General features: G+C 40.8%; 2 protein-coding genes across 3 annotated transcripts; both read left to right on the forward strand.

Moving 5' to 3' along the window:
* Window positions 1-9,824: 9,824 nt before the first annotated feature.
* On the forward strand, window positions 9,825-14,459 carry LOC134083044 (uncharacterized). 2 transcript variants are annotated; one of them, XM_062539153.1, is made up of 7 exons: window positions 9,825-9,899; window positions 10,431-10,588; window positions 10,744-10,884; window positions 11,072-11,096; window positions 11,292-11,360; window positions 11,454-11,556; window positions 11,667-14,459. In XM_062539153.1, exons 1-7 carry the CDS (start codon window positions 9,878-9,880, stop codon window positions 11,767-11,769), a joined length of 621 nt encoding a protein of 206 aa, XP_062395137.1. In that variant the 5' UTR covers window positions 9,825-9,877; the 3' UTR covers window positions 11,770-14,459. The 2 variants fall into 2 exon arrangements, with proteins under 2 accessions (XP_062395137.1, XP_062395138.1); XM_062539154.1 differs by having other exon boundaries at window positions 11,670-14,459.
* Window positions 14,460-18,346: 3,887 nt separating this feature from the next.
* Window positions 18,347-20,885, forward strand: LOC134082130 (uncharacterized). The gene is made up of 7 exons (XM_062537777.1): window positions 18,347-18,502; window positions 19,012-19,160; window positions 19,319-19,459; window positions 19,661-19,685; window positions 19,964-20,032; window positions 20,127-20,223; window positions 20,336-20,885. Exons 1-7 carry the CDS (start codon window positions 18,475-18,477, stop codon window positions 20,475-20,477), a joined length of 651 nt encoding a protein of 216 aa, XP_062393761.1. The 5' UTR covers window positions 18,347-18,474; the 3' UTR covers window positions 20,478-20,885.
* The last annotated feature ends 1,679 nt before the right edge of the window (window positions 20,886-22,564 follow it).

Here is a 22,564-nt window from a genome sequence, read left to right on the forward strand (position 1 = left end):
GTTAATTTGGGCTAGAAGTGCTTGCTTGTGGTGGCGCTCCTTTCCGCTGCTTCTCCCGAATTGTGTGGCAAATTTGTCAACAATCAGCTTACATGTCAAATCATATTTATTTCTCTTTGTCGCCATGGTATTGGGGGAACCGCGGAGAAACGAGATGGTCAGTCCTCGTATTTTTTCTTCGCGTTTCGTTATAAGAAATATATAAGTAATAGTTAAAGTCTTCTTCCGTATTGAACAGATACGCGACGCTCTTTGTTCCGTATTTTAATGAACTACTCAATGCACACACACTACAATGAAAAACACACAAAGAAAACACTAAACATATAGCCTACAACCTAATGACACTTTAATGCAGCGTTTCTCAAACTATGGGCCGCGAAACGTGGAGACTGCTGCTGGTCCGCGAGACATGGAGTGAAATAAGGTCTGGTGCTTCATCTGATAATTTGCTGCGCAATTGACCGAGCAACCGCGGGCCGACAGAAAAAGAAAGCAAACGTTGATGCTATCGGGAGGAAATGCTTGCTAATTTGATGTGTTTAAACATAGAGCCATACAATTAGGTGTGTCTGTTATTATGATAATTTTCGAGCATAACTGCTTGTCCATAGCTCAGTGACAGGTGTTAATAATATGGCCTTGCCATAAGCACTGCTGTGGATTGCAGGTGCTTCTTTTATTATGCGGTTAGAGCATAAGCGCTTACTCATATAGACTATAACTCAGGGACAGGTGCAAAGTTTCCTACGATGGGGAGAAGTGACCGCAAGGACTGCATCGATAAGATCAACGAATGCCTTCGCAAGCCCCGAAACCCCGGCGATACATTTTCTTTACTTTAATTCAATAAAAAAAATGTTTATCTGAAGAACTTTTCCGAGGTTGTCTTGTCTACCAAATCCTAAACTTAAATAGCGTAAACATTTTATCTTATGAAAAAACTCTTAGGGGGAACAGTTAGGCAGCCCTTCCTCCATATCGTAGTAGGCCTATAGGCAATTTATTAGAGGGGTCAAAAAAACTCATAAAGTAGGCTAGCCTGCTACTTTTTCCAGACTAAATGTGTCACTTTAGTGATTGGCTCTTTCAAATGCAAATTAGGTGGATGGGCTTTTGAATGGGCCTGCTGCAGGTGAGAGGACAAATCCTAAGAAGTTATTGTTTTTACAAAGTGCCATTATCATTGCCATATTCTCTTAAAACATAGGCTATATATTTGAAAACGAGTTGATTAAAGGTTTCTAATGGTGTTTCTATAATATGATAAAAGCAGAGATTGAGATGTGTGTTTGGAACAGTTTTTCAAATCCCCCGGGGGGTATTTAGACTCCAGGGTGTTAAGCACTCATTCACAACTGTCCCATCGCTAAATGCTCTCTTGTGTTGCGTGATCACACAAGTAGCCTATACCTGTCGTAGTGTGCTTTTAATTTGATAGGCCTAATTATTATCTCCGCCAAGGAGGTTGTTTTCATCGGGGCTCAGTGTGAAAGGAACAGGTCAACCCTGCGATTAGGGGTGTGTGACTGATGACTTATTTGGCAAGGCTATTATTAGGCTTAGGCTACTATGCATGGCTGTAGGCAGCTAGAGGCCACTGAGATCTGGACCTCATCGGTTTTGAGAGCTGGAAATACATGTGTTTGCTAAATATCGGTATATTGTTGTGCATGTTGCGTTCGCGACTCGGGGAAGTGAAAGCAGTTCTGTATAGACATTGCAAGTTTTCATGGTGATCATCAGCGCAGCTGTAGCTGATTGTGAAAGCCGATTGGAAATACATAAGTTTAGAGCGAACGTTTCAACTATGTTTGCCATGGTAGACAAAAACACTCAAATAAAACAATATCCAAAAAAATAACTGTAGTGCGTAATGGACAGAGAGAGAGAGAGAGAGAGAGAAAGAGAGAGGGGGGGGAGAGAGAGATTCATGCATGCTGCATTACCGTGACCCTATACCTTGGATGTTTTTTTTCTCATTGGAATACAGCAGGACAGGATGCCTTTTCTATCAAACGCAAAAGCTGAGATTGTTGGAAGGACTAGGCTAGGGCCTACTCAACAAACTTGTTTTTCGTTTCTGGGAGATCTCGTTATCGTTTTGGATTGTCGGATTTTATACTTATTGTATATATAGGATGAACAAAGTCTATGGATTTGCTATATTAAATCCAGTAGCCTAATAATTAGGCTATGTGCCACGTCCGATTTCGCAAGTGGTGTAGTAGCCTAGGCTACATTTCAAAAATCGACAGCCGCCTGTGAGATCCATTTCATGAAGAGCAATTGTCTTGTGCGATCATTCCCCCTCCCCCACACTCGTCTAACCAGTTCACTACATTATAGCCTACCTATATGCGGCACTGAGGACGACACTTGAGCCCGACACTATGTCAATGTAAAAATGTGTGTGAGTGTGCGCTGAACCACAAATTCACATATTAACTTTTCTTTTCAGCAGACATCGCAAACATAAAAAAAATCGCAAAACAGAAAATCTTTCATTTTTTTAAATAAAACTATGCCTTTTGTCTTAAAGGGATAGTTCGGGTTTTAAGACACGAAGTTATATGGGTTCCCTGTCAGCAACGTTGTGCATCAGCACTGACTTAAGGCCTATTCATACCTCCGGAGCCGGACGAAATTTGCCGGTCCGGTACAAACGTTGCCTCCAGAGCTAGCCTTCATACCTCCGTCCGTTTTTACCGTTTTTGTGGATGTGACGCGATACATCCTCTAGGGGGCAGACATAAGGGTAATATATCCTCACTGAAGTTCAGTTCGTTTTATGATATCTAGGCATACAGAGGCACGTCAAGTTTATTGCCATCCAACAGTTAATGTTAACTAAACCTGACAACAAACCATCACGACTTTTGGCTTTGGCAACCTAACGTTAATAGACAGCAGTTAACAGCCACAATCTCCGTTTAGCCAGATAACCTTTGGTTAGCCCGCTAACGTCAAATTGCCAGTGCTAGCAAGTTTGGTCATTTATGTTATGTGTGATACCACCGTCCTCGACAAAATAGCAGACATAAATTTGCTTTTAAATGTCCAAATGTCTGTCTTTTTCGTCGATTTTCGCAAATGGTTGGCACTTGACTCTATACTGCCGCCGCGATTTGCGGTGGTATTGCTCCGTTTCGCCCTATATAGCTTAAAGGGATAGTTCGGGTTTTAAGACACAAAGTTATTAGCCTGGCACGCCCTCCCAGTGACGTAACGCCTTCGGCTGTTCTTGAAAGTCGATGTTAATCAGGCTACAAAGTTATATGGGTTCCCTGTCAGCAACGTTGTGCATCAGCAATGACTTACCCCCCGACAGCGTCCTGTGAGCCGAGATCCAGCACTGGCAATTTGACGTTAGCGGGCTAACCAAAGGTTAATATATAATTGTTGATACATTACTTGTCTTACACTTTTAGAGATTAAAAACGATCTGTTCATTTTGGTGCTCGTATATGAAGCAAACTGGTTGGTAAGAAAGGGGGCGTGACCAGGAGGAGATGACAGGTCTAGGAGACAAGAGGGCTCAATCAGGGGCTCTGCAGCGCCACAGGTTGGTGAATCGTTGGAATAGCGAGCAGAAACGGAAATGTTCAACATTTCATTTATTTAATAGACACTTATAGCACCTTTTTAACATCATTTGGATAAACAAGCACAGTTAAATAATATGTGCTGTGAACAGATGATACTTTTATGAAGAGACTTCTCTTAGAGCTGTGTAGCTTTTAGCATACTCCATTATGTGCTTGTGGATTCCTCCTCTTCAATGAAAGGTGCATATCAGGTCACGGAGAATGTGGATTGCTGTCTTTTAAAATGACCTTTACAAAGTAACTTGAGTTAAAAGTTATTCGTTTTATAGTTTCTGTATCTTTACTGAAATAGCTTTACTATTTATTTGAATAATAGTTTCTTTATGAACTGTCTATGCAATGCACTTTATATGTGTGCCATTAAAGGTGCTCTAAGCAATGTTACGCAAGTGTTAAGCTGAAAACAAAAACGTGGTCTCTTTGTGCAAAGTCACTACTGTGTTCCCCACCACTGATATCTGAATAGGGCTCCTCAGTCAAATAACACAGGTTATGTTATGTGATATGTCTTAATAGGGCCCCTCAATCATACACCATGGGTTAATCACCCCTGATGTCTGAATGGCAAGATGCAAGATGCCTGAAATCTGTTGATGGTTATGTCGTATTTTTAAGTCTCAATCTGTTCATTTCTTTCCACAACACTCGCCAGAAGTCATCATTTAAAGAGTAATTTTTCAAATTGTTCTCACAGGAGTGGGGTGGGGGAGGGGTCTATTATGCCCCCGGACCCCTCATTGGTGAGATACCAACTTTCTGAGGTTGGCATGGGGGGCCCTTTTCATACCTGTGCACAATGGCCCAGTAGCCCATATCTGTCTATGATTAAAGACACTCACAAGAATAGCTACTGTAAAAAAAGATGATGCTCCGAATTCTAAGATAATACGTCAAACTGTAAGGATGCTTTGTTAGAACTTTGATATAGTAACCTATACCTCCAATGTCACATTGGGGCTTTTCATCTCCACAGTTCTGACTGCACCACTGGACCAGCTGCTCCACCTCCTGTCTGTAAGCAGACACATCACCATTCTGAATCAAATCAATGATAGTGGTATCATCCGCAAACTTCAGGAGTTTTACAGATGGGCTCTTTGAGGTGCATTCATTAGTGTAGAAGAGCAGCGGGGAAAGGACACACCCCTGTACAGATGGACCGGATTTTGGATGAGATACTCCCCAATCTGACGTGTTGCTGCATGGCAGTCAGAAAGCTGATGATCCACTGACATCCACTGAAGCTTTTTGATGATGGAGAGGGATGCTACTCTAGTAGGAACTGGTAGTGCGTTCCAACAAGGCGGAACAACATAAAAACAGTTTGGAATGGCCTGAGTAGGCTATGCCGGTGGTAGAGCAAGACGTTCGCCTGAGGAGCGCAACGGTCGGGTGGTGGCATATGCCTGTAGAATGAGGGCATGCAAGGTGGGGGTAGAGATGACTTGGTAGGCAAGCGTTAGAGACTTGAATTTGGTGCGGGCGGGCAAAGGAAGCCAGTGTAGCTGGATGAGCAATGGGGTGACATGCTCCCTTTTGGGTTGACTGTAGACAAGTCACCAGGTGCAACTCTGCAGACAGTACTTGACCTGCAGTGAGTAGCAGCCTACTACTACAGCACTCAGAATGAGAAAATGTCCATGTATTTTTGGTAAATATTTTGAAACATTTAGTTTCATACTGTTTCACTATAATCAATGCCATAGCCTAAAATTTAGATGCAACCTAACGGCAGTTGGTCTGTCTCGTCAGAGTAGACTTTCGCTGCAGCCTGCAGGACAAGCAAGTTGGATACTTGGCTCGTCAGGCTAATAATGCCAAATATCAGCAAAACTTCGCCTGTAGTAGGCTAAGTAGGCTACCATTGGCAACTACTATCAGAATGAGAAAGTGTCTGAGACAACGAATGTCAAACCTGCTGCTAACTTTCTTTAATTAACAAGGTCCTAAATGAATTAATTACACAGCAGACTTCGTTTTATTGCTTGATATTGACGGTAATGTAGGCTATACAAATAATTGTTAGTCCATTCCGATTGGAGCTGCCCATTTTCATTATACATTTTGCGACACATAATTCATATTATTGCTCCCAACGCGTGGATTCCTGAGTTATGGATGCGTTTGTAAATTAGTCCTAGGCCTACCGCTCCGAGCACAATCTGAAACTTTTAACCGTGCGTTATTCTAATTTCAGAATATTAGATTGTATTTACGGACGCACCCTACTAGTGTGACAGGTGAGCCTCGGCATTGTTTACTTTTGATCTCAGTCACTGCTGCCGTTTTATTTTATTGATTAGGCATTGTCATAAAACAAAGCCAGATTTGAAGTCAGTTTGCGGGCGGGTCGCAATTAAAATCCAAAGTGGCGGGCCTAGTTGATCCCTGGACTGGGCCTGCGATTAATCACTATTATGACGTAACAAAACGATGCAGGCCGGGACGTCATAGAGCGCTGAGTTAAGTTTTTTTTTATTATTAGGCCTATTATTCACTTTGAATTAACACTGCGGTCGTTGGTACACGGTAAGTGCACTGTCCCCTTCAGGTACGAATGATTTTTTTGTGTGTGTCTATAGAGTCTGAAAAAAGTTTTCATTTCAACCTTTCTTAGCCTATATGGGTATTCAGTATAGTTGTGTCTTTAAAAGCTATAAACTACACGTTGACCAGGTCAACTTCAATGTGTCTTTTGTTGGAATGGAAGCTTGCATTGTTAATCTACTAACCAAGAGTGCTTGAACCCTCTAGTTCTTCTCACTTTACAAAGATACAGGGTCTTCAAATAATATTAAAGATACTGCTCTACTACACTATGGCGACAATTCATCATGACAATTTTGTCAGTGATGGACCAACCACTTGGAAGAATACTGGGTAAGCCTCACCACAAAAATATTCTTCTTAATGTGAATGATAATGTGAATCACTAAATGTAGCTAGTCATACATACCTTGACTTCTTTCCTCACAGTAATATTTACAATTGCATTACCATAAACAAGATAATGCTGTACATAAACATTGTGAAATAGTAAAATGCTTTGCTTTTCAGGCTTTTCGACTCTGCTGTCGAGGAAAAGCCCAAATACAGGCTGAACATACATGAGGTGATGGCCAGAGCTGGGGGCAAAGAGGAATGGGACATGGACCTGGGCTCACTGGACTTTGATACAACCTCCATCACGTCGGACACAGTCACGTCCAAAGATGTAGCTGGGGACAAAGAGGAATGGGACTTGGACCTGGGCTCGCTGGACTTTGATGCAACCTCCATCACGTCGGACACAGTCATGTCCAAAGATGTGGCTGAAGCCCCACAGCTATCAGTGGAACTCAGTACAGTCATTGGCTGCACAGAGGCAAAGGACAAAACCACTGTGAGCTTTGAGGGAAACGACTACTGTTCCCTAGTCAGTAATGTGCTGGTCCAGCTGATGCAAAAGATTGAGCCCACCACCGAGGACATGGCTGATTTCACGGCCTTCCACAGCGACCTCACTGAAAGGATCCTCTCAGAGCTTTGCTCTGCATCAGGCCTGTTACGAAATGAGGTGTACCCACAATCAATCAAGATCCAGAAAATATGCAAGAAAATGCACAAGGACCTTTTGAAAAACTTTGTCTCCAAAGACATGGTCCATAAACTTTTAGTTTATCGGCTGCCTGTGTTCAGCACGATCCTGACTAAATGTTTAGTGAAGGAGCTCCTTCGGTTAAGCCAGGGGGAGGCTGAGAGAGCACCTAGATGCAAATTATTGAACTTCTTTCAGAGATTTCAACTCTGCCGAAGGCTTTGTGCAGTTTTCAAGAAAAAGGTAGTTGTTTTCATTCATTCTCATTCAATCTGTAAAGTATTATTAGTGTGATAACAACAACAACAATAATGATAATAATCAGCATTGTTATCATTATTACTGTCATTACCATGATCATGATTGGTTTGCTTTCATTTCCAGAATTCCAGAACAAACCTCCAAAGAGCCAACAAAGTTCAGCCCATGTCTGGAGAAGTCACAGAAAACTGCCATTCTGCTGTGAAAATGGGGGTAAGTCTTCTAGAAGAGATAGATACAGTAGATAGATAGATAGATAGATACAGTAGATAGATAGATATTAGTATCATACTTGTTAAATAACATCTTCTTACAAACCGTATTAGTATCATGTATAATATAGTCTATATGATGTTTATCCTCTGCCAGTGCACTATGTAGGTCAGACTTGCTCAGCGCTCCCAGAGGGAAATCCCACTGCATCCGATCCTCCTCATGTCAGGGAGAATGCAGCAGCAAGAAATACTGTATCTCCAGAGTCCTTAAGGCCATCACCAAGGCTCTGCACAAGACACATAGGACTCTCTCATCAGCATAGACAGCACAGACCAACACCAATCTATGCACTGCCCACAGAGCTTTCATTAGAAACAGTACATCAATTGCCATACTTTATGTTTAACATTAAATTATTTTCATTTGAATTGAATTTGTATTTATTCTTATCCTTAATTCATTCTTATTACAGTTTTTTTCAATCGCTAACAAGCGTTTGTCCATTCAGTTGACACATTTTCAAAACTCTAAACACAGTTATCACAGCATCGGTCTTTTATGGCCATACCATTCACACATTTTACGTTGTTTTCACACAGTATGCAGTCAGTGAATACATTTTCACAATGCTTACATTTTCTTAACAGACAAACTATACCTCCCAACAAAATAATGGATCGTTTTTGTATTATTTTCGAATGTTAACACACAACATCCCACAATAGTTAACACAATATTCCAAACCCTAGATACAGTATAAAAACCTCTGTTTCTGCAATGTTATCAATTCAAAAGCAATATATCTCAGCTGATAATAAACAAACAATCGAATAATTGACACACAGACGATTTATGTTGGGTAAATTGGGCCAACCACAGCTGATTCCAGTCTATCTTAGACTCAGTGGCAGGGGTTATTGCTCTCTATTACATTGACACTTACACAGTGAAAAGAGGAGGTGATGTTTTTGGAAGCAGAAACTGAATAAGACAAATACCGTAATGTCTGGACGAGGAAGAGTAAGAGTAAGGGGCCCAGGGAGAAGAGCAGGCCCAGTGAGAGATGCAGTGAGAGGTGCAGGAGCACTGAGAGGAGCAGGTGCAGAGATTAGACACAGTAATATTGTGCTTTTTTTTTGTTCACCCCCTTTTTATCTGGGCTTTTTGCTGTTGTTTTTTTTGTTCAGAATGCTCTTGTGTTTCATGGATATTTTGTTCACTACAATGCTGTAAAACTTTTTCGGTTCTATCATAGTCTACTGTAAACAGTATTTATACTGCACCTCCTGTAGGCCTAGTGAACAGTAAAAAAAAAAAAAGATTTGCTTTTTACTGGAATGTATTTGAATGTGGACATATGGACATACAGTTCCCAACCAAGAAATTTAGTGTAAAAATGCTGGATTGCATGTTTTGCATGCAAATACCTGTAAAACTGAAACATAAAAGTCTATGCAGTTTTTGTAATGTCAGCAGTAGCCAGTATTTTGAAACCTAGTGTACTCTGATTGACTGCATGTATCTTGTGAAGTGAAAACAAGCTTCATTCTTTGACAAAATAACTTCATTTTGAGTCAGGTTTCCAGTGTTTTGGTAAAGTTAGTGTGTGCAGAGAAATGACGAGTTAGTGTATATGTAACAAAATGTGGTGTAAGAACATGGGATGTGCTTTTGAGAGGAAAATGTTCCATTTGGCCAATTGTGTTTTGTAGGTGAGAGTCTGTGTTTAGAGTTTTGAAAAAGTGTCAAATGAATGGACAAACGCTTGTTAGCGATTGAAAAAAACTGTATTTAACCCAGAGAGGGTTAAAGCGGAGTAATCAATATCTTTGCTTAACCTTAAGAATAGTCAATGATCACAGGTTCTTTTCACTCTGTGAAGTGTAGGCTATCTCAGCGTGCAAGTGGCAAGTGAATAACATAGGCTTCATCCAACCAACATCACATTTTCTAAAAATTAGAAATTATACATATATATACATGTATATATTAAAAACAAAATCCTCTAGGCCTACTTATTTTTGTCCATTTCAGCATGGCTGTGACCACAAGAGGACACCATAACACATTTCTAGCTCAAAGGTATGACGAAAGCATGTAGGCGGGGCTTTCTACAGTCTTTGGTAGAATACAAACCCCCAGCGCACATTGCTCGCCGACATTTGAGACGGAGTTGTAGACCTACAACTATCTACGTGTGTCTTCTAACGGAATAATGATCGTTATCGTATTCACAGGTAGGCCTAAGCTTTTAATAACACTTTGCTGCAGTTTGCTGAAATGGCTTCATTATTATTATTATTTTTGAAAGCTCAGCTCATATTGTACATGTAAACAGTTCTACGTACAGAACAGTTCCTCAATAGTTGTGCAGCTGGGAGAAATGCAAAGATGAAGGTGTATAGTAGATGACTGTTGTGGCAGAGTCACAGACAGGTTCACCGGAACACCGGGCTTCATTTATTTCTAGCCTAGCCTACTCAACAGTGCCCCTGACAGAAACCATCATAAATAACTAAATCTACCGGCATCATTTATATGATTATAGGAACTTTTTAAGTCGATATGTGGTTTGACTTAAAGTTCTAAAGAATCCTATGTTAGCCATGTTTGGTTTGAGGTTATTAGGCTACATTTCGTATGACTGTAAAGACTGTTTTTTTGAGTTGATTGATGAGTTGAGCCTGTTGAGGTATGAAATAGATAATAATACTGTCAATTCTGTGCGTGCGTGCGTGCGTGCGTGCGTGCGTGCGTGCGTGTTTCAGTCCTCATGATGTCTGCCATCAACGGTCTTGATGCAGCTCCTCCAGAACCATCCCTCTGTAAGGCAGAAATGCAACACGATGGCTCCTATGTCTTTCCGTTGTCGCCAGATGACTCAACTAATCTTATCTCTGACTGTGAGCCTCAAATCATAATAAACGTGAGTTCACACAAACACACACACACACACACGTGTGCGCGCATGGCCGCATGCTAATTAAACACACAGTTGTAGTACAGTGGGACAATGCTTATCACATTCATCATGGCAAACATATAAACTGTACACCACCCCTGGGCTACTACTTTTCATAGGGAGCAGTTTCTGCTGAGTACATTAACGGGGAATTGCCAGCTTCTTTGCTGCCACCAGTCCTTCGGGCCACAATGTTCAACTTCACTTTGAGCAACTGCTCCAAGTCTGTGAAGATCGGCTTGGACTGTCCACACTTATGGGTAAGAAAGAGATGATGGCTTGCTCACAGTTATTCGTTATGACATGCTTACTGTAGCCTGTGTCATGTTGTTAAGCCTTGTATGTACTGTAGGTGACTGGTGGGGAAAGAAAAGGTGAATGAAAGAGAGAGAGAAGTTGATTGAAGTTGAGCTATTTTTCATTGAAATGTCTATTTTGTTTTAACAGCCTTTCAAAGACCTGCAGTGCTCCTGTGAGTATGTGCCTATTATAGGGTTTGTTCATATTGAAAAACATAATATCAAGCAAAACATACAGTATTTGTAAATGGTCCTTTGACCTGACTTCACCCTTTTACAGTTTTACATTTGTTTACGCTTACAAATATACACAAGTGAAAATCAAGTTGATAATATTCCACCACTTTGTATGTCTGCTTTGATTACAGGTGACTCCTCCACTAGCACAGCCCAGGCATCAAGCTCCACAGCCAAGCCACCTCCCTCTACGTCAAACTGTAAGTCTGGGATGTAACCACAACAGGCTAAGATAATTGCCATCAAAGTGTACTGAATGTTAAATGGTTATTATTTTGTCCTTCTTCCCTCAGCGGCCAGGAGCCTCCATGACATGTCCCGTTTTCCAGTGGGTGCTGTAGTCGGTTGCGGTGTTTTTGTGATCAGCATCTTTGCCTTCAGTGTCTTCATATGGAGGTATGCTACTCAAACATTTCATCCAGAATATTAATTTATTTGAGGTGCTATTTTACTCATATTCAAATACAGTTTTCTACAATGTTCTTATTTTGTTGTTATTCTTTCAGTAGGAAGAGGACTAAAGGTCGCCTTATGAAGCCCAGAATAGCCAGCACATCTGCATCAGGCTCCGATGAGGACCTTGTTGATTCCTTGACTGACATCCCTTGAAACAAGCATTCACTTCACTGCCTGCTTTTCTATCTATTTCAAAGGGTACAACCCTATATTGACTTGAGAATATGTAGTTTGCATTCCAGTTTGGGATAACTCGGTGAAAAAAACAAACGCATGGACAACTGAAGCTAATTTTTTAAAATAAATACACAATGTGTGTTTTGTCCATTTGGTCAGGCCATGAGCCAGCTGGTAGTTTGTAGGGCCACTCAGTCAATCTAGCTGTTGTCAAATTCAGACGCTTTTGCTGTTCTGTCTAGCTAGTATTTGTTGATAGAGGAGCCATCATGCGTGTGTAGGGGCGGGGAGGGATACCAGACACCACTGTTGACTCTTTCTGGAGGGGTCATGGGCCTAAATCAATGAAATGTCCATAAGGAAGGTGCCTGCTTGATAACCCCAGTGAATGCTCTGGAACGGCTGTGATTTTGTCAGTGACTTTGGTTTTGACAATATGGCTATATTAGCCTATCTCACGCAAAAATGGCGTCTTTCAACTTTCCTTTCCGGTCGCTGGAGCTAAACTTCCGGTCAGGGTAATAGCCGTTCATAGTGAATGACCACGGGGGAGCAGAGAAGCTAGAGGTGGTGTAATAAAACTCTGTGAACCGGTATCAAATAAAAATGTCCCGCTTTTAGCTTTCGTACATTTCTCCTTGATGTGGACCGTCGAAGAAAATGGATTCAAGCCACGAAGAGAGAGGAGGGAACACTATTTAACGTCTATAATGTCACAGTTGTTTGTAGCATAGCATTTTCGTATTAGCGACCTGTTCGGAATAGCTAGCTTCTAACGTTAGCGCTTTAAGTAAAGCCAGGTAGAGTTAAATAAGACAGTGCCTTGTGTTTGTTCAACGGTCTCTGACACAACCCAAGCCAGGACGTCTGTTTTCACGACGACAACGAGGGACTGGGGTTGTTTGAGAAGTCCAACCGTGTGGAAAGGAAGATGTTGCTGTTGCTAGCTTAGCTAGCTTTGCTTCGGACAACGAACAACGAACGACCGTCACGGTAAGTTTTGATCAACATTGAGTAGCGTTAAATGAATTGGCAAGGAGATAAATAGCCAGATGTACATTTGCAAATATCATGTTTGTTTGGAGGTTTTTATTGGCTCTGTGCACTAGATATAGACGAACTTCCGTGTTTGTCTTATGGTTGGCGAACGTGATTCTTGCCGTCTCTTCGTTGTCATAGCTGTCAGAAAAGCACTGACTAATGAGCACTTCAATCATACCAAAACGTAAGAAATACAATGCATGCAACTGTGTTTTGAGCTCCTTAAAACCGTGGGCGACAGCTGTGTGCCAGTTTGCTCGGTTTCAGGTCGATTTTAGCTTCCAGCTTTTTTCTGAAAACACCACCCTGTGTGTGCACGGAGGAGGGCAGGATTTCGGTGCCTGCTAACGTTACACGTTCATGGAACGATTTATATCCACAATCCAATATTGAACGTGTAGTAGACGTACATGATACTTGTTTCGTTACGCTGCTTTATTGAAGTGCATTTACAAGCTGTTGTGTCTTATATTATATCTAGCCTATCTGGCTATCTGGTATTAGCCGTCTAGCTAGCCGACTGACCTTTGCCTTCATAATTATATATAAATTGTACATGGGACAATTTATATCCCCGGTCCAGTCTGGATCGCTTAGTTTTCGTGTGGAGTTCCACAATTTCCTCCACCTGTGATAGACTTATCTTTTGAAAATGCCGCAAATTCCTTGTAAACTTGTACATCGCTCCGATTACATTGGACTCTCCATAAGACAGTGTTGACCGGAAGTAGCACGACACCTAGCGAATATTCAAAATGGCGGCGTGATATAGGCTAATTGGAGGATTTTTTTTTTTTTTAAATTTACCATCTCTCCTCTTTTCTGAAGTCTCTGGCACTCCTAATTTCTTAGGTGGGCTGAAACGGTGAAGGCTTCTCTCATTCATATCCATTTTATTATTATTATTAATGTTTATTTGGTATGGACATATAGTTACATTGGACACACAATGATGCATTGTTTGAGTGTTTATAGCACAGGTGCTAATTCACAACATGTGTCCATTTGTTGTTATTTACTGTATTTATATTTAATAAATTATCATTTATTAATTTAATAATGAATACATATTCGTATTGTTTGCTATTGTTGTATATTGGTAGCCCGGTTGTAAACCAGACCCTGGACGCACTGGACGCACTGCACGCAATTGGATGTAGGATGTTTACTCTGACTGATTCCAGACCTCGACGCAATGTGTACTGAGTTTGAATGATGCAGCGTTGTCGTCATCAGTTTAGCTCGCCTTTGGCCTGCCAATATCAGATAGCCTACACCGATTTGATAGTTACCTGACAAAGAAATGTATATATTTATCATTATGAACTTCATTTGTGTGCGTCAAAGTTATAATCCACACTTTCATATGTGTGTTCAAAGTTGCTATTCACAGTTTCACATGGGAACCTCACAGGAACGCTATGCACCTGCAGATAAGAAACTGGACATGAGCGAGAGGAGGATTTTAGGGAGGTTTCGACCAAGGTCATGCTGACTTGTTTTGCTCTCTGCTTTTCTTTAATAAAAGAGCCTCTTTGCGTCCAAGAGCTCAGAGACTGTTTCGGAGAGGTAAAGCAAGTCCTCTCTATGTCTCTCCTCTTGGCGCCAGAGTATACTGAAAATTATACTACTTGTCTGTGGTTCTTGTGTCATAATATTGGGAAGATTTTCCTGACATTATCCCTGATGGTTGGGGTAAACGTAACTTGTCACAACTCTCCCTTTATATGGCTCTGATAATAATCTTTCCAGTGCAAGTGAGTTCCAGTTTATACTGTGCACGTGATGTCATAACTACTGGCTGGTGGGCAAGAACATCATTGTCCAGCAACAAACTCCAATAAACTATCAAGGATCTTGCCAGGACATCATCAGTTTTACTTTACGAAAGTTGGTTTTTGAGATGAAAACAACATGCAAGATAGTTGTTGTGCGATTGGATAAGCCAGGGTTATGTTTTTTAAAATCTTTCTGTAACTACTTGTCAAGGAATCATTTGCCAGCAGTATTTCTTGCCCACCAGGTATCCATGGTAGTCATGTGACTGCAAAGTATGAATACTCAAATGTAAGGCAACACTTTGAGGAACTCAAAAGGTGTAGCCTAGTGCAACACATGATGACTAGTTTAGCATGTCAAGACAAGTTATCATGTTAGTCCTCTATATGTGTCCTGTTATGTGTGAATGTGCTCACAAAGAAAATGTATTCACACAGTATGGCTCTGTTAATAGGACCAAACCAAGTTATTATGCAAATCAACACTGTGCTTTAGGAGCATAGAAGGAAAGGGGGCATTTTTTTCTCACTGTTAAGTGAAAATATCAACAACCTGATTGGCTATGTGCTGTGGTGTGATAAAGTGATGTCATCTATTGTGCAATGCATGGTTCTTCAAAAGGCACAGGACTTGTTGGCATATCTTCTCAGGTCTCACGACCTCGACTTCCTGTGCACTCTCACTGGCAAAGGAACATATCAGGTTTTTATATCACTGGCATGTTTGTATTGAGAACAAGCAGCCTGAGGTTTAAACCTTTGCCGGTTAATGACTGTAGTTTTTTTTGTGTGAGAGGGTAAGATAGTGAACATAGGCACAATCAAACAATACAGGCAAATAAGGTAATACACTGGAAAACAAATGCTTGTGATGTTGGAGGTCAACTTGAATTTCCAACAAAGATAGAGACTAGACACTATGTCAGAATTATCATGCTTTGAGATCAGACATGAGCGTGTTTATCCTGAATGTGAGTACATTGCTTCAGGGCCCAATTATGTTCCCCCCTTGTGTTGCCACTTTGACTGTTTTTAGCTGTGGATTAACTACTGCCAAAGGAAATAAAAACTTGAACTGTGAAAAAAGTGTACTGTCCACTTGGTCATTGTCCCAATATCTGCACTTTATGCTTAACTAAGTATTTGAAGTGTGCAAAGGTGGTTTGAGACAGCACACATGTTTAAATAAACAGGAGACCTGTCCTTGTCCCATTCTGTCTTCTGTTTGTCACACTTTTGTTTGTCAGTGATTCTTAAAGTACAATGGATTATTTTAGTTTGTCTAAAACGTGGTTTCAGTTAGACTTTTTAGTTAGGGGCTTCAAATTTTGGGTACTTCCCTTACTTGTCACCTCATTCATACTTCCTGCTAGTTACATAACTCTCACAAGATAACATATTGACCTGATTCTGACATGTGTCTCTATCTGCCATTTGCCAATCGCCAACATTTTTTAATTTAATTTGATTTTATCTAATCTTGGCTACAAGTATATTCAGTTTAAAGCACAAGCTGTGGACACCTCTACTTGCTAGTGGAATAAATCTAATAATCTCTTGATCTCTCGCTGTGTGCTTCCATTCCTCTGTGTTTGTGTGTGTGTGTGTGTGTGTGTGTGTGTGTGTGTGTGTTCCTTTTTGAAATTAAGGCCATCTCATCATATTGTAATCTCCGGTCTCATGTCCTGTTCTGTGCATGTCCAAGAAGAGGGACTGGCTCATGCTTGTTTGAGGCCTCAATCAAATTCTCTGGCACAACTCTAAAGATGGCTCACCAGCTTCACCAGCAAAGACCAGCAATAGCTGGAAGAAAACCATGCAAAGACTAAAACAGCTAAAAACAGCAACCAGCATAAGCTGGTTTCTTGTTGGTTTTTATGCAGGGATGTCTTACAATTTGTCCTAACTGCACGTGACTGTTGCATATTTGGATGCTATACTTGTCCACACTGTATCCATTAGATACCAGTGGGAGCTGTGGCCCTAATGTTGCTGTGTACAGGTGTTTCTTCAAACTCTGTATTAGCATTTCAAAATCAATGCTAAAAAGCAATCTCCCAATAATCACACAGACCACTACAAAAGAGCTAGGCTGTAGTCTGGATTGAAACACCACTAAATTACATCTCCTTTGTGCCTGTATTACCACCTAGAACAAGCATTATGTTCTGACCGACTGTAAAGGTTCTGACACCCAAATGCCGAGAGAGAGAGAAATGTTGTCTCTTTAAACACAACAAACTCGTATTTTATTGATCTCCAGTAACCTTGATGTGAGAGCATCTGGCTTCTGGGATTTTGTCTTTCCACACTTTATCTGAGATTGTTATCACTTATGATAACGTTTTCCACTTATGAAGGTTAGTTTTATGACTCTATAGGATAAGCAGCAAAGCTGACAGCCGTAAGTCATGGCGGCTTGGTGGTGATTGTTACTCCTTGCGAAGAAGCTAAAAGAAAACTATAGCCATCACGCATGGATGTAAAATTGTAGATTTATGTATTATTCTTGATTGAGAGAAATGTCAAAGATCATGATGAATACAGTATCTGCATTACCGATATACTAGTTCTGAGGGCCTAGTTCAGTCGCAAGCTCAGCTACTTGAGCTGAACATATCTCAGTTGAAATAGAAGACAAGGGCTTTCCAGGCTGGAGATTCCCAATCTCTGACAGCAGGTTGCCAATTGGCACCATTCCAAATTCTGTCCATAAAGGTCAATACCATGACATGCTGGAATAACTTTAAAGCAAAGAGTACAGAAGTACTTATATGTTTAAAGTTAATGGACAGAATTCACTTCCAACATAAAAGCTTATGTTTGGTAAGATTTCAGGACAGGGACCTGACAGGGTGTTGTCATAGGGTCCTCTGCATTTGATTCATCCACGAATCACGATTAGTGAACACCCACAGTCACACACACACACACACACACACAAAGGAGCAGTGGACACACAGTGAGTAGTGAGTACACACACGTGATATCATGAGGGAAGAATCTTCTCATTCTCGCTCTTGAACACTGACAGATATCCCAACGTAATAGTGCTTATTAACACCACAGACAACATGGCTTCTATGATGAAAGTTCACTGTGTGGGTGTTTTTTCAAACTCTGAAATAGCATCTCAAAACAATGTCCCCATGTGAAGGTAAAAAGGTAATCATACTAACTGACAGACACATACTGTAGGCCCAATCCCAAAGTCCAGACTCACAGACGCTTAACATCTGAGATCAATTACTGTCTGTGAGTTTTTAGTCCTTAGTCCTCAAGGCTCACTGTGGGATTCAGCCATACCATTGTAGAGTGGAGAGAGAGTGTGTCTGAGAGAGTTAGGCCCTATGGCTGAGCTTTAGCTGATCATGGTTGTAGGGAGTAATTGAACTCTCACTTTCAGCCACAACCACGGCAGAGATGAATAATCCATGGTTTATAGGGTTCAACATTGTCACCTCCATTGACTAAACCATAGGACTATTTTATGTCATCTGTATTTGAATTTTCGCAGAAACTTCATAGTTGTTGGTAAAGTATTATGCCTATCACTAGCGTTGACATTTTGTTCACTTTCGTAGTCTATCCAAAGTCTATAGTAGGCTGCCTACACCATTATAGTTTGTCAAACCGTGCGCCTCATCGATGGCACTGGCACCTGTTGGGTTAATAGCCTACGGTAGGCGGAGCTGGTAGAAGCTCCCGGCCGGTTCCAAAGTTGTGCTCTTGCATTAACCAGATCCAGCGTGGAGAGGAGCAGTGAGCGTCGTCGCTGACATCAAAAGGCTTCTACGTTCGCTATTGTCTCACAGATTGGATCTAGTCTACACCATTGCCTATCGTGTGGTGTAACAGAACAATGATCACAGCCAAAATTGTCGTCACAGGTAGGCCTTTACCAACCTTTACTGAAAATGTTGATGTCACATCGGTAATGACGCCAGTAGCAGCCAAGTAAAGTCGGAACAATATAAGTAGGGCCTAGGCTAATAGACTACACAGAATTTAACAGAATAATTACAATAGCCACCACGACGACTCTACAGAGACGTAGTCGGGAGCAGCGTGATGAATGTGTTTAGGAAGAGAGAGTGAGTGACGAAATTGGCCACGCCTCTGTCTTCAATCTAATGTGAACTATTGAAAGGACAGGTTTGGAGCACGAACAACCTCAAACCATTTCTTAAACACAATAGCACAACAACATTATATAAAGATTGTGGGCCATGTTCGGTTAGGGGTAGGCCTAATAAGGCTTCATTTTGTGTGACAAAAGTTTTTGAGTTGATAATGTGTGGTTAGTAGCCTACTGTCAAGAGAGACAAATCTGAGATCACTGTCACTCTTTGATAGGCTTTAGGCTACATGTCTTGAGTGTGTGTGGTGTGTTTTTCAGTCCTTATGCTGTCAGTCACTGGCAGTCTTGACGCAGCTCCTCCAGGGCAACCCTTCTGTAAGGCCGCAAGACAGCCCAATGGGTCTTTTGTCTTTCATTTGTGGCCAACTAAACTGGTCTCTGACTACGAGTCTCAAATCATAATTGAGGTAATCACACACACACACACACACACTAACACAATGCAGTATTCTCAAATGGGTAAATTCCTATCACACAAATTCATCATGACACAAGTGTAAACAACCCCCCGAACTGCTGTATCAGACAATCATTTCATGGAATTCTTCTGCTATACTTTCCACAGAAAAAAGTTTCTGCCATATATGAAGGAGGGAAAGTGCCAGCTTCCTGGCTGCCACCTGTCCTTAGTGTTACAATGCAGCACTTCACATTGAGCACCTGTCCAAAGTCTGTTAAAATTGGCTTGGATGGTGCAAACGAATGGGTAAGAGATGCCATCTTGCTCACAGGTATTTTCTAAGACATTTGTGTTGTGCATGCACCATGAGCGAGTGAGGGAGGGACATTAAATGAAGTTGCAACTCCTCAGTTCCCCAGTGTTTCTGATTACAGTCTGAAGCGGAAGCAAGAAAGGTTAGCGTTTGTTTTAAATCAATTTTTAATTTTAATTTTCTTTTTCTAACAGTCCCTCAAAGACCTGATTTGCTCCTGTGAGTATACCTGGTATACTTTTTCACCCTTGATTTACAGTAGAGTTTCTTCATATTTAAAAACATTTCCCTTGTAGTGTGATAGTGGAAGGAAACGTAATATCTATATTAAAGATAAACTATGTAATATGTCTGATCATATTAATTGTCCTTTTGATTGGACTTCACCCGTGTACAATTTTGCATTTGTTTACATTAATAAATATACACAAATGTCTGTACATACAGTACTGTGCATTGAAAATCAAGTTAACATGATATTTCTCTGCCTTGATTAGGTGACTCCTCTACCAGCACAGCCCAGACATCAAGCTCCACAGCCAAGCCACCTTCCTCTGCATCAAACTGTAAGTCTAGGATGTGAAACCACAACAGGCTAGATAATTGCCATCAAAGTGCACTGAAAATTAAAAGGTTATTGTTTTGTCCTTCTTCCCTCAGTAACCTGGACCAATAATGACACGTCCCCTTTTCCAGTGGGTGCTGTTATCGCTTGCAGTCTCTTGGTGCTGCTCGGTTTTGTGATCTTCATATGCTGGTATGCTTCTCAAACATTTGATCTGGAATATTTTACTTAAGGTGCTATTTTGTTCATCTTCAAGTCAATGTTCTACAATGTCCTCATTTTGGTATTACTTGTTTATTCATAGGCTTATGAAATACAGAAGGACCGGAGTCCGACAGACGGCCACGATCGTCCATCATGCGTCATCTTTCAAAGAAGAAACTGTCTCCATTCTTGACATCACAGCAACTTCCAGTTTGAAAACATCGGATGGACAACTGAAGTGAATTTAAAAAAAAAAAAAAGACCCAGAATGACACATTCTGCTTTTCTAAGAGCCAGCTGGAAGTTTACAGGGACACTCCATCAATACAGCTGTCATCAACTTAAACACATTTTCTGTTCTATCCAGCTCATCAGAAGAGCTCCATACATTTTCAATGAACAAATACAACCACACCGTTTTGTTTTCACCTTCATGTCAAGAGGAAATGACGTGGCCACCACTATGTAGATAGTACATTACATGGATGGAGGAGTTGTTTCTATAAGTTCTCTGACTCGTCATTTCTTGAGCTGCAACTGTGAACACTGCTTTCATTCATATTTATTTGTTTTTCTTATAATGTATTGATAAGGCTGTATTTATATTTTGTGTACATGTTTGTAAATAATAAATTAATGTTTGTAATGTATCAAGAGGTTTTATTGTTGTATGAGTTTTGATGATATGGGTAGTTCCTATACTCATGAGGAGAGTGTAAACAGTACTCCAAAAGGTGTGGTCCAACACTTGAGGACATGTTTAGCTAAATTCTCCTCTTGTGTGAATGTGCTCACAAAGAAGCTGTACTATTCACACACTATAAGAAAACCAAGTAATTAGTTAATGAACACTGCTTTAGGAGCATGGAAGGAAAGTTTTTTTTTTCTGACTGTTAAGTTAAAATATCAACAATCTGATTGGCTAGTCTGTTGTGGTGTGATAAAGTGATGTAATCATATTGTGCAAAGAAGCATTACTTGACGTTTTTCAAAAAACACAGGATGTGGGAAAGTCAGGTGAGGTGGTGGTATAGACCTCTGTGTTCATAGATTTCTGGAGTTCCCCAACAAGGCTGCCATATTTGCCCATATAAGGAGATCCGGGTGTTTATTGACTACCAATAAACCTCTAAAGTTCGCCTACAAAAAAGCTACCATCTTTGCCCAAATAAGGAGATCCGGTATCTTGAGATTTTTTCTATGAGAAAATGGGGATTTTGAATTATCGCATCTCTTAAACTCTCGCGGGGACAAAGAAATTGTAAATGCCAATCAAAGATCACAGTATCCACTCGAAGGCAGTTGGCAGAGGACCAAACTGTGTCACGCACAGTGTTGTGTGAGATCACAAACAAGCAGTATTCACACAGTTATTATTCTAGCAAATCAACACTGTGCTTTTGGAGCACGGAAGGAGAGGGGGCATTTTTTTCTCTTTGGCTAAAATATCAGCAACCTACCTGCAACTACCTGATTGGGTAGAAATGTGTCCTCTTGTCATACTGGAATTGGTGGTAAATGGTAAAAGGACTGAATTTATATAGTGCTCTTTACATTGTCATGCCTCACATTAGCCCATTCACACACCGATGGCAGAGACTTCCATGCAAGGCTCTGGTAGTGGTAACAGGATTTAACAAGTGTTTTTTTACCTGAAATACAATTTATACTTTCAGCTTGACAGCTGAGACATTGGTCCCTATTGTAAACAATACATGCTGTGTTTTGCAGCGGTGAATCATTAAAGACTATGGTATGAGTGTATAGCAGGATTGATTCTCTACTATGCCGTAACCCGTAACAGGTTCATCTACTGAGTGGTAGAGTAACCAAACAAGCCACAGTAATGCACTTGTAATGTTTGTAAACATGGCAGCTAACCAACTATCTTCTGGGCAGTCATTCACAGAAACATATTCGGCCAGAGGGTGTTAATCCAAATCTGCCTTTGGCCCTCCTTTGCCAGTAATTCCTGTGACTTAGTTCTATAGTTGACCAGGCTCTGGATTCCTATACTTCCTACTCCCAATAGCCTGAGTCGTTCTGTGTTGTGTTTGTTTACAAGTTCGTGAGCTTAGAATTATAAGGTTCTATCTCCGTTTAGGGTAGTTCTGAGATATTGAGCATCAAAGTTTTACATAGCTAGCAAAACTGTACTGTAGTACCTTTTTATTTTGCTAGTAATTAACTTTTTTTTTTTTTTTTTTACAAAAATAACACCACACAGGCATTAATAAGCACCTAATGGATCAGATGATGTCAAAAACTCAATTTCGACCAAAATGGAGATAGAACCTTATAATTCTCAGCTCACGAGTTGTCCCTGTTT

Source organism: Sardina pilchardus, chromosome 6, assembly GCF_963854185.1.
Source record: "Sardina pilchardus chromosome 6, fSarPil1.1, whole genome shotgun sequence".
Lineage (NCBI taxonomy): Eukaryota > Metazoa > Chordata > Actinopteri > Clupeiformes > Clupeidae > Sardina > Sardina pilchardus.

Coding starts and splice junctions, on each gene's coding strand:
- LOC134083044 (XM_062539153.1), top strand. CDS start 9,878: ATGATCGTTATCGTATTCACAG. Junction 10,589..10,743: donor AGCCTCAAATCATAATAAAC/GTGAGTTCACAC, acceptor TACTTTTCATAG/GGAGCAGTTTCTGCTGAGTA. Junction 10,885..11,071: donor TGGACTGTCCACACTTATGG/GTAAGAAAGAGA, acceptor TTGTTTTAACAG/CCTTTCAAAGACCTGCAGTG.
- LOC134082130 (XM_062537777.1), top strand. CDS start 18,475: ATGATCACAGCCAAAATTGTCGTCACAG. Junction 19,161..19,318: donor AGTCTCAAATCATAATTGAG/GTAATCACACAC, acceptor TACTTTCCACAG/AAAAAAGTTTCTGCCATATA. Junction 20,033..20,126: donor ACCTTCCTCTGCATCAAACT/GTAAGTCTAGGA, acceptor TTCTTCCCTCAG/TAACCTGGACCAATAATGAC.